This window comes from Daphnia magna, linkage group LG3 (genome assembly GCF_020631705.1).
Source record: "Daphnia magna isolate NIES linkage group LG3, ASM2063170v1.1, whole genome shotgun sequence".
Taxonomy (NCBI): Eukaryota; Metazoa; Arthropoda; class Branchiopoda; order Diplostraca; family Daphniidae; genus Daphnia; species Daphnia magna.
Genome location: NC_059184.1, coordinates 4744790 through 4762650, shown reverse-complemented (window position 1 = coordinate 4762650; position 17861 = coordinate 4744790). Strand labels below are relative to the sequence as shown.

Here is a 17861-nt window from a genome sequence, read left to right as displayed (position 1 = left end):
AAAACATTTACTGTTAGAAAAAAAAAAAAAAAAGAAGAGAAATTTTTTGATTTCATTTCTTAAAAATTGATATTTTTTATAGACCCTCCGTATAAGGAAATAAGAGCGAGACACTCAGCAAGCGACAGCGGCACTTCCTTTTTAATTGTTAAGGGCTATTTTCGAGGACTAATACTGAATGTACATCTATACCACTATATATAAAGTTGGGTTATAGTGTGGTGATGAGTTTGCTTTTTGTTCCTAATTTTTTTTTTTTTCTTTCTCTGACGTTTCTCTTGAAGAACTTTTCAGCCCTTGGATGCCACTCATCAATAATCAATAGATGTGATCATTCATCATTCATAGGCTCCCCTAACTTGGCTTACACAGCACCACTGTCAATACTTTCGTATAACCAGAAAATCTCAGCTTTCTCGCGCACTTGTTTATTAGGCTAGCTATACAATATCAATAAATTAAAAATAATTCATGTGTACGATATCGATGTGCCTCTTTCTTTTGACTCCTTTTCCGTGTACTCATCCGTGAAAAGGGCTTGGTCAAGGAGCCAAAAACAAGGGGGGTTAGCGTAAACAGCACGTTCGCGTATAAATACACTCGACAAAATGAATTCCGTGGAATGTCGTTAACCTCCTTAAAGTATTGCAAATGCTGCAAGAAACGTTGGATGATTATCAACGCTTTTTGTTCAATGATAAATTAGTTTTCTTTTGGGACTTTTGCCAAACGGGCCCATGTATGCGTACATTTCATATTTATATAATGAATGAAATTCCAATGGCCGATGAAAGCTGAATGGTTGCTCATTGTCTGGAAGGAAGTTACACCTCCAGATACCCGCATGCTTTTTGCGGGAAAGGGACGCTACATTTGATCAGAGTTATTGAAAGCCCATCATCGTGAAATCTGAAGATGATTCTGCCTCTCGGCGCAAATCTTTATCCTTGCTTTTTCGCAAACACGTTACAGGTACAATGACCGCTAATGGCCAGTTAATAACCCTTTAGATCGTGCTGAACGAATCCGAGAAATAATCGGTTAAATTGCAAACGAAGATTTGAAACGCATTCCATTTATTAACCTTATAGAGGAACGCAGCGCAGCTAAACGCAAAAGTAACACGCCAAAATGAGGAGAGAAAGCGCGTCCTTGCTGATGTTTTCATCGTGCATCAGCCATGCATCACGAGGTTTATATCATTCTACGCAATGCTATACGGCATCAAGGAAACTTTCTCTATAAAATCAAGCTACGTGTGTGATCAATAGCATCATTAAACCGAGTTTTTAATTAACCTAGAATCATGAAAACTCTGCCTGAATATCGACTTGGGACTCTTGTGACTAGCGCCAAGTATGCGTGAATCGTGGAAAATGACGATAAAAAATATAGTAGGTTACATCGTTAAACGAGACCGCGCTATTTGTATAATGCGCAGTGCAACTATGTGTGTAAAACGATATTTTTTGAGGATGATTCCATCCCACGATTGAAGATCACGGTGCGGACTGGGAATTTCCTTGCATTTTTTGGTGACATCACTTGAAATATATTTACCAGTATATTTAAAGGCATAAATGCTGACAACGCAGGTAGATCTGGAGGCGAGAAATTAATATTTTAAAAAAGAAGATGCTACGGACAAAGACAACAGAGAAACAAGTTGTAATAAATCACGTCACGAAATAGATTTCGTGGAAAATCTAGAGTTATTGCTTTATGTGTCAAATGAGGAACGTTTTCTGCTGTACACATATTAAATTCAATTTCGTAAACTAAATTCAGAGTGAATAATAGTATTTCCAGCTTTCAAAACAAGGTATGGACTATGGACTTATTCATTTTTTAGCACAAAGGCAAATGGGTTTCGTCACACAGTATACGCTAACCATTTTTATGTAATTGTAATCTCAAGCCCTTTTATGTATACTATACGAGATAGGATATAAACATTACGCGTTGTACTAATACCAGCGAAAGCTCGAGAAATTACTTTCTAGACATATGCCGTGTGGTTTTTGGCGAATTTCTAGACATGTCGTTTTTTGCAGATTTTGACAAAAGTGGGAAGGCTATACCCTTCCCACTTTTTCATTTTTGTCCAAATTTCTAATTTTGCTTAAAATATATAATTTCGATTCAGAATTATATGAAAATTACGAAAATCAAGTTTATTTTTCAATTGACTTTATAGTTTTTGAACTAAACGTAAAAAACAAAAAAACAAAGTTGGTGTGCTATCAGCATTTTGTTTTATTTTATTTTTAAACGGTTGGTTTAACAAGAAAACCAATAACTTAATCAAAATCAGCGGTCAATTTTGGAATATACTATATGATTTTTTTTTCTCCAAGGCTATCGGAAACTTCGCGAACACCGGGAGCCGTTGAGTTACTATTCAGTAAAACACCGTTCACAAAATTTTCCATGAAGAAGCCCACATTGTACCGCTAGATGGCATTAAAGTTACCTTGATTTAATGCAGAATGTAAACAAAGCAAAATAATAGCTGCAACGTATACGTACCAAGGCAGTGTGTAGTGTACCGTTCATTTCATCATACCATACAGTTTATATCGTCATTCTGTGGCGAACATTTTTACCTCCCCCTTAATATTTTTTGCCAGAGTTCATTCAATACAGTCGATTGGTTTTCCCATTCATATCGCTCACCTCTTAATGCTGGTTGGGCCTGACAACTGCAAAGCTCTTTGAAATGTACCAATACATTCAACCAAATTTGTAACTAGATTTTTAAATTTTTTGTGGATTCCATATGCAGATGGATCTCACTAAGTGGACTGTGTTAAGTCTAATAGACAGCAAATTCCTCCGAAATTTAAAACTGGCTGTCATATTTGGTCAGTACCTTTATTGTACTATGTGCCAAAATAGCCTATCTTGGGTGCTTATCTTTCAATTTTTTTTAGGGAATTTGGGTAGTGAAGTCATTATGGTGACACTTGATGATGATGTTTATGCCATGGGATGCAATTCATCAGGTTGTCTGGGTCTTGGTGACACTGCAAGTGCCTTGCAACCCAGAAAAATTGAGAGTTTAAGTAAGAAAAAAATCAAAGGTTTGTGAACATTCATTTTAATAGAGCCATTTGCATCATTGTGAAATTGATTTAATACTTTGAAACATACAGGATTGGCATATGGATCAGGTCTTCATCTGTTGGCGTTCTCTGATTCTGGGGAGCTTTACACTTGGGGTTATAATACCTACTCTCAGCTTGGAAATGGAAATACTAATCACACTTTAATACCATCACTGGTTGGTGGAGTTCTAGCAGGGAAAACTGTGATTCAAGTATACATCTTTAGAATCACAATTCGTGTTGTTACATCTTAAAACCTATTTTGCAAGGTTGGGTGTGGGAATCACCACTGCTTGGCATTAACGAGTGAAGGTGAAGTTTACGCCTGGGGTCAGAATAATGGGGGCCAATGTGGATCAGGAACCACTACGGGGCAAAGCGTCCCTCGCAGAGTAACATCCGGAATTGGAGGGCATAAAGTGGTGGCAATAGCGTGTGGCCAACTTACATCTATGGCTCTACTGCATGACGGCGAAGTTCGTAATCAATCAAGACACGACCCTGTTGTAGCGAAATTAATTTCTTTCCTTTTCAACACTCCCATTTCTAACTTTCTTCCCAGCTCTATGGATGGGGGTATAATGGGAACGGTGAACTTGGAATCGGAAATAATAACAACCAGCATAATCCTGTTCGCGTGAGCAATCTTCATAAAGCCTTCGTTACTCAGGTAAATATAATCTTTAGTAAAACCTGGCACGCGAAGTGACATGTATTGCAATTTTTTAACTTTCTCCTTAGATTGTTTGCGGATTTGCTCATTGCCTTGCCCTGACCGATCAAGGGGAACTGTACGCGTGGGGAGCTAATTCGTATGGCCAGCTAGGCACCGGGTACAAAACGCATCATCTTTCGCCTGTGCTAGTTGCTCCCTGAACTCGGAAAGTATATCACAAATCCGAAAAGAAAATTTACCGAAGATAGTTTTGTTAAATTACCTTTTTGTACATAACAAAACCAGAGTAGTAGAAATTGCAGCATGCCATCTCTCCCACATTTCGGCTGCCATGCTTCACGACGGCAAAATCTTCATGTGGGGGCATTGCCGAGGTCACAGCATCTTTTCGCCATCGCTAACGCCCTACACGCATCTCGATGAAGTCTTTGCATGCTATAGTACTCCGGCAGTAACCTGGAGAACATTGCAGTTTCGTGCGCGGCAAGATACTCCTTTAGCTGAAACGCTTAGATTAGCCTTTAACGATGAGGTGAAACAATTAGGCCGTGGTTAACTCTTTTAGTTTATTAGAATTCTTTTGTTTATTTTTGTGTGGCTGATGTAGAGCACGGGAGATATATGCTTTAAAGTAGGCGGGAATTCCATTTGGGTGCATAAAGCTATTCTGAAAATTCGCTGTCAATACTATCGTGCCATGTTCCAGCACCCGTGGGCTGAGGCAGATCAAGAGTAAGTTGTTTCTTTTTCACTTATTTCTTCCATAATGTTTGTGTATTCCATTCTTTAAAGATTGATGCATTTATTTGCAGGACAGTGGAAATAGAGCAGTTTTCCTATCCAGTATACTACTGTTTCCTTAAATATTTATATACCGATGAAGTGGACCTTCCTGTGGATGAAGCGCTAGGTTTCATTTAAAAAAAATCAAACTTCATTTTTATTCCGCATTTTCACTTATACTTCTTTTAATTTTGTAGGATTATTGGATTTAGCGAATGCCTACTGCGAAACAGAATTAAAATCCCGCTGCCAGCACTTAATCCGTCAAAGCGTCAACATCGAGAACGTAGCGGTTTTATTTGAAACTAGTTTGAAGTATGAAGCACAGGTAACATTAGATCTAATCGATCACTGTCGTTTAAGGCCGTGATTGAACTATGTGACTCTCTTAGGACCTTGAAGAATATTGTTTACGATTCGCCGTTCATCATCTAACGGCTGTCGTCCAAACTGAAACGTTCTTAAAATTAGAAGAAGCCACGACGAAACAATTCATCGTCCGCGTCGGTCGTATGGGGGCTTTTCGCTACTAATGCCGATATTGCAATCATTTACGGCAATTTAGGCTCATAAATTTTACGATAAGAGTTTTGTGTGATCCCTTTTGTTGATAACTTCTATAATAGCGCTCTCTTTGTTTCGGAATTCAATTGTGGCTCACTTTTCAAACGGTCAGCAAAGTGCAAGCAAATTGAGTTTCCTGTGATAAATCTTTGTGTTGTATGTATTAAAAAGATATTCGAATCGGTAAAATTATGCGTATTGTCCAATCGTGCTGTCAAAAAACAATACGTGATGATCAAAATTAAATGCTGAATGCGGAAGAAATATTAGTTTTCTCATCTCATCAAGCCCAAAGCATTGCTGGCGCACCAGCACGGCAGCTTCGTTTTCTACGAATATTTAAAAAACTATAAGCCTCACGTTAAAAAGAACTTGCGTATCGTGATTGTGGTTTAATTACAAATAGAAATCATGTATTTTTTATCAATTCTAAATTTTAGCCAAAAATGAAAAAGTGGGAAGGCTATACCCTTCTCATTTTCGTCAAAATCTGCAAAAATCGACATCTCTTAGAATTCAATAAAAATACACATGTTATACTCAAAATTAAACGCTGATTTCGACTGGGGTATTAGTTTTAACGTAAAATATGCTGTTTTTGAAAAAAAAAGCAAGCAAGGTAGTTATAGCGCAAATACCTTTCTAATTGTAATTACTAAAAAAGTAGAAGTCTAAAATGAAAATAAAGCGCATTCTTGTGATATTCGTTGAATTTAATCTAATCCTATATAGTTTTCTATGTATTAGAGTACTTTAAAAGAAAATGAATAAAGTCGGGCTAAACTTGCGGAGTTAAATTTTTAGCTCTAATAAGCTTTGCACAAATAATAGACCTTTTTTAATTCTCTAAAACTAATACGTGGTGATCAAAATTAAACGCTGAATGCGGATGAAATATTTGTTTTCTCATCTAACCAGCTGTTTTTGAAATAAATGAAACCAACGCGTTGCTGGTGCGCCAGCACGGTCGCTTCGTTTTCTACGAATATTTAAAAAACTATAAGGCTCACGTTAAAAAGAACTTGCGTATCGTGCTTTTGGTTTAATTACGAATCGAAATCATGTATTTTTTATCAATTCTAAATTTTAGCCAAAAATGAAAAAGTGGGAAGGCTATACCCTTCTCATTTTCGTCAAAATCTGCAAAAATCGACATCTCTTAGAATTCAATAAAAATACACATGTTATACTCAAAATTAAACGCTGATTTCGACTGGGGTATTAGTTTTAACCTAAAGTATGCTGTTTTTGAAAAAAAAGCAAGCAAGGTAGTTATAGCGCAAATACCTTTCTAATATTTATTACTCAAATTATAAATTTTTAAACGTAAAAATCAAAATATAAAGTTGGGGCTCTAACCACACTTTTTTTTGTTTTGATTTTTTATTTTAAAATTGGCTGATTTAACGAGAAAACCAATAATAAAATCGAAATTAGTGGTCAATTTTGATTATACTGTGGTATTTTTTTTTCTCCGAAGCTATTGAAAACTTTGTGAACACCGGGAGCCTTCGAATCTAATCAGGAGAAGGTTGCCGCGATTCAAAAGCAACCAGGGGCGAACACTATCGGGAACTTCGCGAATGGAGTGAGGGCCCCAAAGTATGAGGCCTATTTAAAAAGTCTGTGCTAGACGACACACGAAGCCACGCCTTAAAAAGTAAGTTCGCGGCCTGATTTCTCCCATCTTTGTGACCGAAACGCCATCTATCGTGAATAAAAATCTGCCGAATCTCGAGTCGGCTCCACATTCTTTTATCATTGAGCCGATAATTACAAGAACTCGACGTGGCACTGCAGTATTATCTCCTCTACAAGAGAACACAAATTTTTGCGGCACAGCATCTAAAATAAAAAACGCATAAAACATTAATACGAGACCCACGAAATTGACTGGAGCTGGCCAACAAAATTGCTCCGCACTCCTTTATCGTTAAGCCGATAAAAACGGGAACTCGACCTTGCACTGCTACGTTATTTCTTCTACAAAATGACATCAATCTCCACGGCACAGCGTCGAAAATATAATAAAAAACGTATGAAAATTTAGTACCGTAACCCCCGAAATTGGCGCGTCATCTATGGGGTAAAACCTCCTAAAAGAAGTCGGCCGGTCAACAGTTCGTTTAAGAAGGGTAAGGGGGAAAGTTGGGTACCTAAGAGTTATGATAGAACCCTTATCGGGAAACTGCAACTAATTTCCAGACTTCCCGATTTGTATAAGAATAAGATTGTACAACAAATTTTATATCTTGGAAATCAATGGCCGTAAAACGTGTGAAAGAGAGTTATTTTAAAGTATTATGCAATAACAATAATTGATAAAATAGCGATCATAAGCGATGCAGAACTTTTGCCGGGAGTCTGATTAGGGGTTTCTAGTTTCATACCTAGACGTGTTCCTGTACGTTGATGAGGAATGTTATAACCAACGAAAGAGCCCTTAGCTCATAATTGTTGTTAGGTGTCTAGCTACGTTTTCACGTATTCCCTAATTTTAGGATTACAATGCTCTGTGTCAGGAAAACGAAGCATTGAAAACTATCTTTTTGCTAATTATCGATGCAATGCATACATCGGCTTCGCCTTCATCCCACTTTGAAGATCCAAAATCCCTTTGAGATGACGGAAACAATAGGGAGGATATCAAAACTCGCTAAGAATAAGACAAATAAAAAAAAAATGTAAGAAAAAAACTTTGCTCCACTTTCCAAAGAGGACGAGAGGAAAAAAAAACAACCAAACTTTGCTTTTGTTACTTCTGCATCTTTATTCAGTATAGACGAGTCCACAAAATGGGACGACGGAAGAGACAAGGATCACCATAGCACATGCGCCATTCAATCCCGCCTTGCAGTTGTCTCTTCGCTTGTGTTTGCGTTGCCCCCTTTTTGTCGGGCGACGTATATATCAGATCAATTGTAACTTCCTTTTTTTTTTGCGTGTTTTTCTTTTATTACGGTTAGGCTTTTTCTTCTTGTTGGCCACACAATCTCTTTTTGCTCGCAACAAACATCCGTCAAGACGTGTCTGATGTAGCGCAGCCACAGACGCACACACACTTCCTTCTACTACTGATGAACAAATCATTAGATCTCGAGGTCTAATCAAAAATCGATAGCCCTACCGTTGCTGGCAGCTTGGCTGCTGTGCAGCGCGCTAGGAACGCACTCGTCTCTTCTCGTGAATCAAGCCGTTGATTCGCCACACTGCATCAGTTGTTTTGTCAGGTCTCTCTTACTGTATTTTTGAAAATTATAAAACTAATGAGAAGAGAGAAAAACGTGTAAAAGATTCTATATACGTATACTATTGCTGGTCGACACAATTGCACCGATCACGAGAGCAAAAGCTTAGCGAGTGGCCGCTTTCGTTCCCATTGCTACCATGAAGGCCCCGAGCCTTTTGTTGATCTAGGAGATAATGGGATATTCAATAGCACACATTCAAGTGATGCACGCCTTTCAAGCCCTTTTTTCTCTCAAGCTTTTTCTACGTGGTTTGGGTGATTTTTGTTTAATTTTTTTTTATTTAATTTCCCAACCGAATGCTGAAATACCTCGGGAATGGGATTATGGACAAAGTAGGTGTAGCTAATGTTAGTCGACAACGAGGAAATAGATAATGCTAAGTTTGTGTAATAATATATGCTAACGCAGTATAAAGCTCAAATTAAAGTGAGAACAATACAAGATAATTTGTATATGTGCTTCTTTTTGTGTTAGGCTCACAGGCGATGTCGTCAGTCATGTATGTACTAGAAACCGATGAAATTCGGGGCGAAACGTATCCAGTGTTCATCGGTGGCGAGTCTTCACACAGAGGCAGAATAAGAAACAAATCTGCCGTGAAATTCTTGGGAAACCATGGAGGGAAAACAAAACTTTCTTTTCACAGAGGAGGCAGGCTATACACTATAATTCGTGGCCAGCAAAACTTACAGGTGGGGGACATTCATTTACATTTAGCCCCCCCTCTGAGTGGGTTTTAAGTGCGCAAATTCTTTTTATTTGCTGTGTCTTAATATAAGAAAGCACAAAACGAAATCACATCGAATCTAATACTTTGTTGTGTTGCGCCGGTTTTGAAAATGGCTTCAGTGATGAGGCTAATGGGTAAAAGCATAACAATATTGTATTCACTAATGGGAAATAAGATAAGGACACTTCCTCGATCTAATAGCTATAAAACCACCACCATTAATCACTTAGTTTAGCGCTACTCACTAATCGATGGCTTCCACTGTGGCAGCATAGAGCATTGTCATGACGACCAAGTCTTCCAAAACTTTGAATCTAATTAGGGTTTAGAGAACGAACTTTATCAAAACGAATTACTGCTGTTTTATCTTGGGTGCATATAGTAAACGCTGCCAGTGATCGTAATTTATCAAATTCATCATAAGCTGACTGTCGAAATTTTGCATATATTATAGGCAGCAGCGTTTACGTTTGTTTTACGTATTTTTCCATCACCTTTTAAGACATTTTGTTTTATTTCTTAGTTTTATCATTCTCGGCTCCCCCCTCCTCTTTATTTCCGGGCTACCGACCATCAATTCGGAAGTCTAACCGCATTTATCTATAGATCGTAATGATGATAAACTATACCACCTTCCTGACGCGGAATAAACATAGAATGTATTCATTGCATCCAGCACGCTCGGCGGTTTCTCCTATCCGTCCGTGATCGTTATTTCTTAACTGATGTCGTCTTTAAAAAACACAATGTGTTTGAACAATAAAACAGACTGATGTTAACTCCTCGATCGTCCAATCTACGTATCTCAACAATTTCAATGCGGTTGGTTTTCCAGGAATCAGAAAAAGGCAAAAAAAAGGGCTGATCCAATAGAATGACCAATTAATTTTTGACACCCGACCGCTGTATAAATTGCACATCTAGCAGCAAGTAGACCGTATCCACATGGACTCATGCTGCCGTCAGTAAGCCGCCAATTCATTTACGGGCAATGGTGGGTGTTCTGCGAGACACGTAGTTTATATCCCATGCATAGGTCCATTTTATTTTTACTACTCTTTTTAATGCTACTCACTTTTTAGAAACATGGCAACTTGATCAACTATTGCCTCAGTCAAAAACTGTTCCACGCTTCAGACGCACAGTCTCTTTCTATGACACCCCGGGAGAAATAATGAGCGCATCAGTTTCAATGTAAGTGAGCCGGAACTAGTTCCTTCCTTCCTCTTTGTATTCTCTAAAGGAAAGAGACTCCATCAGTTTCTCTGGAAAGTCAATTTCACAACAAAAAAAAGTCTAGCCCGAAAAGGAAGCAGTCTATAGGCTATTATTATTATAGTTTTCCATATAAATGTTTCCAAATGATAACAATAGAGTTATATAGGCCTGTGTCTATATATCGACACGGCGATTTCGGATGATGATGCACATTTTCCGGCTCCTCTCCCGTTGATCCTATTAGATACGTCTCACCTCTTCTTTTCTCCTTCTATTATTATCTCGTCTTCTACAGAGCAGAGGAGTGGACTCTTGTCTACGACAACAAAAAGGAGTGCATTCCACCGTAACAATTCGGTCCAGCACCGTCTCAATAACGAAAAAAATAATAAATAAATAAATAAAAAAATTCGCTTGTCACATCTAAATAGGTTCAAGAGGGAAGGCGGAACAGAAAAAGCGAACGTGAGACTGAAGGCTGTGCGTTGGAAGACAATCCAATAGCTGAAACACGCAACGGCCAAATGATTTCTCTTGGCACAGTTTATTTTTAATGAGATCAGGGGATTGGGTATCCCACATCGATACTTATTTGATTGTTTGAGAGGTTGGATGGAAACTCGAGGCATTTTATGATGCTACTGCGGAGTGTTCAAACTAAAAAGAGGAGGGCATCGATCAAACGAACGAGGGCATCATTAATATCAACCCATCAACCCTTCGACTTGCACTACCTAAAATGCCTTATGCGATGGATTTCATTTTTAATAAGAAAAAAATTATTCAGACCCTCCATACTGCCATTATACGATGATATACAAATACTAATTGTGTATGTTTTCCCTATCGTTATCATCAAAGATGCATCTGAAAGCTTTCTAGTTAGGCTTAAAATATGACTGTTTCTGCAGAATTGCGCTCAATAGACGATCGTTATGTTTGCTCTGACGAATCAGTCAATCAAATATTATTATGATTTTGTAATGTATAGAGCACATGAGATACGAGAAGAATGAAGCCAAAGGTGTGCGAGATTTTGGCAATAAAAAGGGAATAGTGCGTGATGCGGAAGTAGCGGCATCTAGCCAATCTAAATAATGGCCAAAGGACCTTGCCGTGACCCGAAAGGTAGAAGTGCCTGCTTGCACGACACAATCTCACTAGGCAGCTTTTTTCTTTAATGTTGCAACGGCGTCTTTAACACGCAAGAGGTGGAGCTGTCGTTCCAAATTGCTGATTGGAAATGTTGTCGTTTGAGCGATGGCTCTAGCGTCCCCGAGTTAATGGTAAATTTTGCCGGCCGCCAGCCACACGAACTATGGCGAGGAAAAAGGAAAACCGTATAACGAGAAAAACACCACAGCCAAAGGCGTGGCTCTCCTGTCTTTTTAGGTGTATCGCGTACATCGTACCGATCGGTCTATATACCGATGTTACATCTCCGCCCAGCTCTGCGAACGCCGTAAACCTGTGAAAAATGAATAAATCATTTCAACCAAAATAAAGAAATACGACTAACATATCCGGCCAAATACCATTAAACAAAATGAATATGCTTTTCAGTATAATGTAAGGCTGACAACAAGATGTCGGCAGCAAGCAAAAGGGACGTGAAAAATGAATTTGTTGTTGTCCTGGCTAGTATTCTAACCGAACCAAACATATTGATACGACTAGCAGAGCCTGTGTGTGTCGGTTTCCGTCTGCTGTAGCCTATACGTTTAGAGTGCTAATGCTATCCATTTTTATACGCTTCTCGTGTACTGTATATAAGTAACTATAGAATAAGTTGTATAGGGTAGTTATTTGACCATATAGTAGATGCGTACTACATATAGTATGAGACCCGAACTTGTGGACGGGCGTACGGAGGCAGCTGTATATGCGCTTGTTGCGCCCGCCCCATGTGATCAGCTGTCTTTTCTCCCACGTTTCCAGTTACTATTTACACGTCGTCTTTTACCGCAGTTTTCTGGTCGCCTTACTTTTTTCCTTCCTATCTCTTTCAGTCTCTTCGATTGCTTCTTCCACCTTTCGCTTTTGTTCCTTTTTTTTCTCTTCCTTTCTCTCTGTTTTATCTGGGCCTCTTTTTTTTTTCTTCTTTCTTCTCTATCAATAATGTTTTACTTTTTGTTTCTTTGTGGGAACGACGAAGCCTACGTTTACTCATTCCACTGCAGAAGTCCTAGATCTACCATTTTTCCTTTCGTCAAAGAGATCCATGACAGAGGCCCCCGGAAATAAGAACATGGAAGATGTCAAACTTGATGAACCGCTTGATGAGTCCAATCCTTTTTTCAATGGCTTCAAGTAGTGTCCTATAGATTGGTCTTTTCTTTTTACGTCCCGTTTAATCAGCGTGATAAAACGTTGGACTGCGTACCAACGGATGATTGTCCTTGACGGTATAACCACAATGGCTTTTAATCACTCACAAGTGTCAGTTAAGATCAGAAGCTTTGTTCAAATGATTCAAATTCGTCATTGCTGTTATCAACACGGTCGGACAACATCAAGTGTTTGCATCCTGATCCTCAGTTAATCTCCTCTTGATTCATCAACTGTTGTCATTTTCAATGCCATCCAGGGTGCCTTGTTTTATTGGACGTAAATTGGCTATTAAAAGGAGAATAGACAATAGGAAAATATCAAATATGCTGTGTATAGTCTCTGTTTTTACTGAGGCTTTTTATTCAGCATGACAAATGTTTAAATTTTCGTGTTAAAATCTGATTGATAGGCTATACTTATCCGACGAGGCTGTGTCAAGGAATTTGAACTCGACGTGGCATTTGAAAACTTCTTGAGTCGCCTATGTAAAGTTCTATAGCATTATAGTTTCGGGTGAAACTTGTAGATGAATTATAAAAGTTGAACAATTTGAGAGTTCCAATAGATGTTTGGCACGCAATCTTATTTTCTTTTTATGCAACCGAAAACTCTGCGGCTGGGACTTAACGATTACTCGCCATTACGTTAGTCGATTTGCATTATGCAGTAATAGCAAAATGGCATTGCATGTCGTAACCCGTAACGTTGCAACTACACTGATATTATATGCATTAATAACGAAAAATATCAGCTGATTATTTTTTGTTGTCAATGGTTGAGTGGTTATAGCAATTATCTCGCAATATGGAAGTATACTTTCCCCGTTTGCGGTATTCTATCACCTCCATCGCTACGTCTCTTATTGTCACAAACGATTCGTAAAATTTGAATTTCAATTTGCCATCTGTTTGAAGTGTGTGCCAAGATTAACAAAAATAGGTTTGATCTTGAACTGGAGAAAATGGCATTAAATACTTTTAAACCTTTTTGTTTTAGTATAGAAAATAAAAAATGCCGTGTCGTTATAATACGAATGGTTATAGAATAGTTGCGTGAAGAAATTTAGTGTGTGAGATTCCCCAAACCGAGACAATGGCTGGATTCTGGAAGAGCTGGTCAAAAAAAGAGGGTTGGGCTGCAGCAGCAGACGTTTCTCCACTTTGTGCGCGCGCTTCCCAATCTAGTAATTGATCTTTGGTGTTGGCATAACACGACCGAGCCGCAGTTTTTTTTTTTTTTCTAGGTCACCCGTATCAGTCGGAACGAAGAATAATGAAAAAACAAAACGGAATAAGAAGAAAGGCAAGAAGAGATGCGGGACTAATGTCACTGTTGTCTTTTTATTTCGCTTGCTTTTGTTTTTTCTTCTTTATTTCCCTTTCGTTTTTTTCGACTGTACAGTATGCGTTTGCCTTTTTTTTTCTGCAATAGAGCTTCTCTTTTATGTTTTTCTGACGCTCGGTCGTATATAGGTCTCGTCCGACTACAAATGACCACTCCGCCGGGAAATCCCGTTTTCCAATCCGCGATCGGGTTGCGTTGCCACGCGTCTATATCGTATCCAACTCGTTCTTTTTTCGTCTTTCTTTTTTTTTTGGTGTGTGTGTGTGTGTGTGTGTGTGGTTCCCTCTTCTCTGTCTATCTCTTCTTCTTTCCCCGTTGTCTCTTTTTATTGAACCTTCCCTTTTTCTCTCCATTTTCTTTGCGACTCGATTCTTATTCTTTCCTTGCCGGCCCGTCGTCCGTCTCTGCTGTAGTCTACAGCCGTAGGATATGTATAGCCAACTTTTATTCTTCTTCTTTTTCTTCACCGTCCCATTATTGATTTCTGTTCATTTAATCAACGACGACCAAGTTGGTTCGATATATATATTTTTTTCTTCACGGCCATATGTTCTTGCACCACTTGGCCTATATAAGCTATTTCCCTATATCATAACTATACACCGTATATATGAGGACGAGCTACATATGGTCTGCGAAATTACATGGACTTGGAAGTTGGCAACGCCCTTTCTTCTTCCTGCTGTTATCCTTTCTCTATCCCCGTATCCCCCATATATATATCGTTTTTGGCTTCCAAAAATGCATATCAGCTCCGGCCAACTGCTTCCGCTGAAGTGACAGCGTGGCATATGCCAAAGAAAAATCGTGGACGTCTAGGAATAACAAAACTTGTGAACTTTTGAAGCGGTGATGGTCTTCAAGCTGAACCAGTACGGGCAAGGCGGACCAACCATCCCCCCCCCCCATGCGTTGTGGTGCCAAATCTTCTTCGACTTGGCATCGTTTAAAACCAACATTTTCAGGTAGATTCAGCGTAAGATGCAATTGAAAACAGAGTTCCTCTTCTCTCAGACGAAAACGCGGTATTTTCAAATGGGTCGCCTGCGCACTGCCTTTACAAACTGCATACAAAAATGTAGCATTAATAAATGATGACTGATGTTGCACCCCTGATTTGAGTTCTTTTCAAAGTCTGGCATCATCTGTAAATGTCTGACATCATCCAAGTTTTTTTTTTTTTTTGTCTAGATCTCAAAGGTCAATAGAACTAAGAGCTCGCACGCTGTTATAAGTTGGCGCGTTCACCATTTTTTTTTTTTTCTTCCTTACATCTTTTCACGCTTCTGACAGTGTAGCACCGTTTCGTACTACTAGATCTGAAAAGAGAAACGACATCCGACAGATTTCATTTCCTCGATGTTTCTCCGTTCCCTTTTAGCTGGTTCGGGTTACCCCTCTTAGTTGGCGTTCCGACTCGTTTTCTCCATTTGAGCATCTCTTTAACTCTTGACGTCACGCTCTAGATTGAGGATGGCGGAAGATTGTTTGGGATGAGTCAAAACGATGTGACGCGCGTGGGAGGTTGCATGGAGTCCCTTTAGCTATTTTTAGAATTCCAAGTAGCCTATATAAATACATCTATGCGTACAGGGCTTTTACGGGCCAACCGCCTGTGCGAGTAATATGCGCCAAACGGGATAAATGTCCGCTTAGCGACTCTATTTATTCACTTGGAATAATTATAGGAGTATAGGTTTGAATCACGTGCCTTTGTGTGTGGGCATCATGTTTTCATATTTAATCTCCTATAAGCTCTTTTTGTTTCTTTTCTTCTGTGCAATCAACCACCTACACTAGACAGAATGTTTGCAAACAGAGAAGCTTGCATTGTAAACTTTTTCGTTTAAATTTTTAAGAGACTAAGTTAATGTGGTAGAATTTGAGACCTTGGGAATCTTGTCCCAGCAGTCATATACCATCACGAACAAAACTGATAATTAAGAGCTCTAAGTAGTGATTTTTCTTCATCGAGGAAGTCACATGTAATGGAGACGCACAATCATAACGCTTAACTTACGGATATGTGTCTATACACGATGCGTTGAAAAGCATCAAATTAGAATCAAGAATGTATATCTACCTTTTACCGTATCATGTAAAATTTACATATCCCCCCATTGCCAAATGTTTTTATTTTTTTGTTTTTTTCTCCAAAAAATATAACCTGAGCTCTCAGCAGCTCGGCCTGACGTATAGCTTTACTTCACGGTCTCTGCTGATCTCTAAGTGTATGCCTGTATCGTAGATAGAGTATAAATGTAAGCCCCCTGGCTTGGTGCGGGACTGGCGCGCCCGGCTGTCTCATCAAGTAGATTTATTCGGGAGTTTTGTATACAGCAGCAGAGCCAGTGGTGCGTAAAGAAGATCCATTTCATCTTATTCCAACAGGAAAACTTGAAGGATTCAGTTGCCAGAGACTTGGGAGAGTTTTGCTTGCAAAACAAAAAGTGCAGCCCATGTCAAAACTATCAGCAGTACGACGATGTTGTGACTTGCCGAGTTTATATACATATGTGTAACATACATCAAAGGGCGGAGTTACAGGGAACAGAGTAGAAGGTTTTGTTTTTTTTCTTTGTCATTCTCATAAAGATGAAGCGAAACAAAAACAGCAAAAGCAAAAAAGATAATCGTAAAAAAAAAAAAAACTTCGGGGATAAAAAGAGTCTTCCGTTCAGTTGAACGATGATCCGTCATAGAATATATGGTCGGTTCCCGGCTGGATGCAGAGTTCCTTCATCCGCGTCCTCCCCCATTTCCATGTCACCTGATTGATAGAGCGAGTATATTGAAGAGTAGAGGGCACGGGGGAGTAAAAAAAAATGAAGAAAGGCGATATAAGGGCAGGCCGTTATTAGAAGAGGGTATTGAAAACACGAAAACCCGTTCAACCAGCCATCACTCCCACGATGGAATACTGAAAAGAGAGGGTGGAACCAGAAAAGATGTATAAAAGATGAGAAGGTTATTTATCCAATCACAACCTCTGGCTATAAATAAATGGTTCGACAATAATTCATCACGCGCCCAAGCGCGGCTATTCTTTTTCTTTCATATATTCCCAAGGATCGGGGGAGCAATCAGAAGGCTTCACCGTTTTCAATCCACAGCATTGCCAAGGCTCGTTCCGGGGACTAATAGTCGCAAGCTCCCCTCTATATCCTTTTTCTTCTGCCCTTCTTCTCAATGTGTGTGTCCTTTTTCTCATTCTCTGTGGATGTGTGAGGCCTGTAAACACATTCAGCCCCTCTAGTGTATGCGTAGGCCTATATTAAGTCTGCCGAGCAACGCCACAGAATGTACGATTCTCTCTTTTCTTATCGAATGAAACGCGCTGGTCCATTATAGATCTTAATACACCCACTTGCCTGTACGGCGCGGTGCTTTCATCTAATACGAATCTAATAGAAAATTCGTCGGCTCAACCAAGCGATTTTCTTGGCGCATTTTCTCTGTGTGATCCTTGTCCAGGTTACAGGTTTATAAGTGTGCAATGGAGGGCTGCGGTGAATTATTGAATGAGCGCTCCACCCTCCATATCCGGTGATGGTGTTGTTGTATAGGTCCATTACACGGTGGGCGCAAGACGAGATTTGAAAAAAAAAAAAAATAAATAAAAATAAATAGAGAAAAAGAAAGAGCCTTCCAGCTGCTGCTCGTACAAAAGGCCAAATTCCCGAGCTAATCAATACTCGACCAGCGCACACACACACACGCATCTGTGTACACGTACAGAGCGACACATGAACAGCGTACACACACGTATAGGATAGACAACATCAGCTACTACAGCGTGGAGAATGCAGGTTGCCGTGCTGATTGCAATAAATCGGAAACCACCAAATTCGATTTCC

General features: G+C 39.3%; 1 protein-coding gene across 1 annotated transcript; it reads left to right on the top strand.

The window, feature by feature from the left end:
• The first annotated feature begins 2494 nt into the window (after positions 1-2494).
• Positions 2495-5394, top strand: LOC116918140 (RCC1 and BTB domain-containing protein 1). Its single transcript, XM_032923756.2, is given in 13 exon segments — positions 2495-2721; positions 2786-2864; positions 2934-3083; positions 3156-3319; positions 3377-3583; positions 3670-3777; positions 3849-3977; positions 3979-3992; positions 4069-4315; positions 4391-4515; positions 4596-4693; positions 4764-4894; positions 4959-5394. Coding segments are annotated over 12 exon segments (1593 nt in total). The 5' UTR covers positions 2495-2721; the 3' UTR covers positions 5100-5394.
• Positions 5395-17861: the final 12467 nt, after the last annotated feature.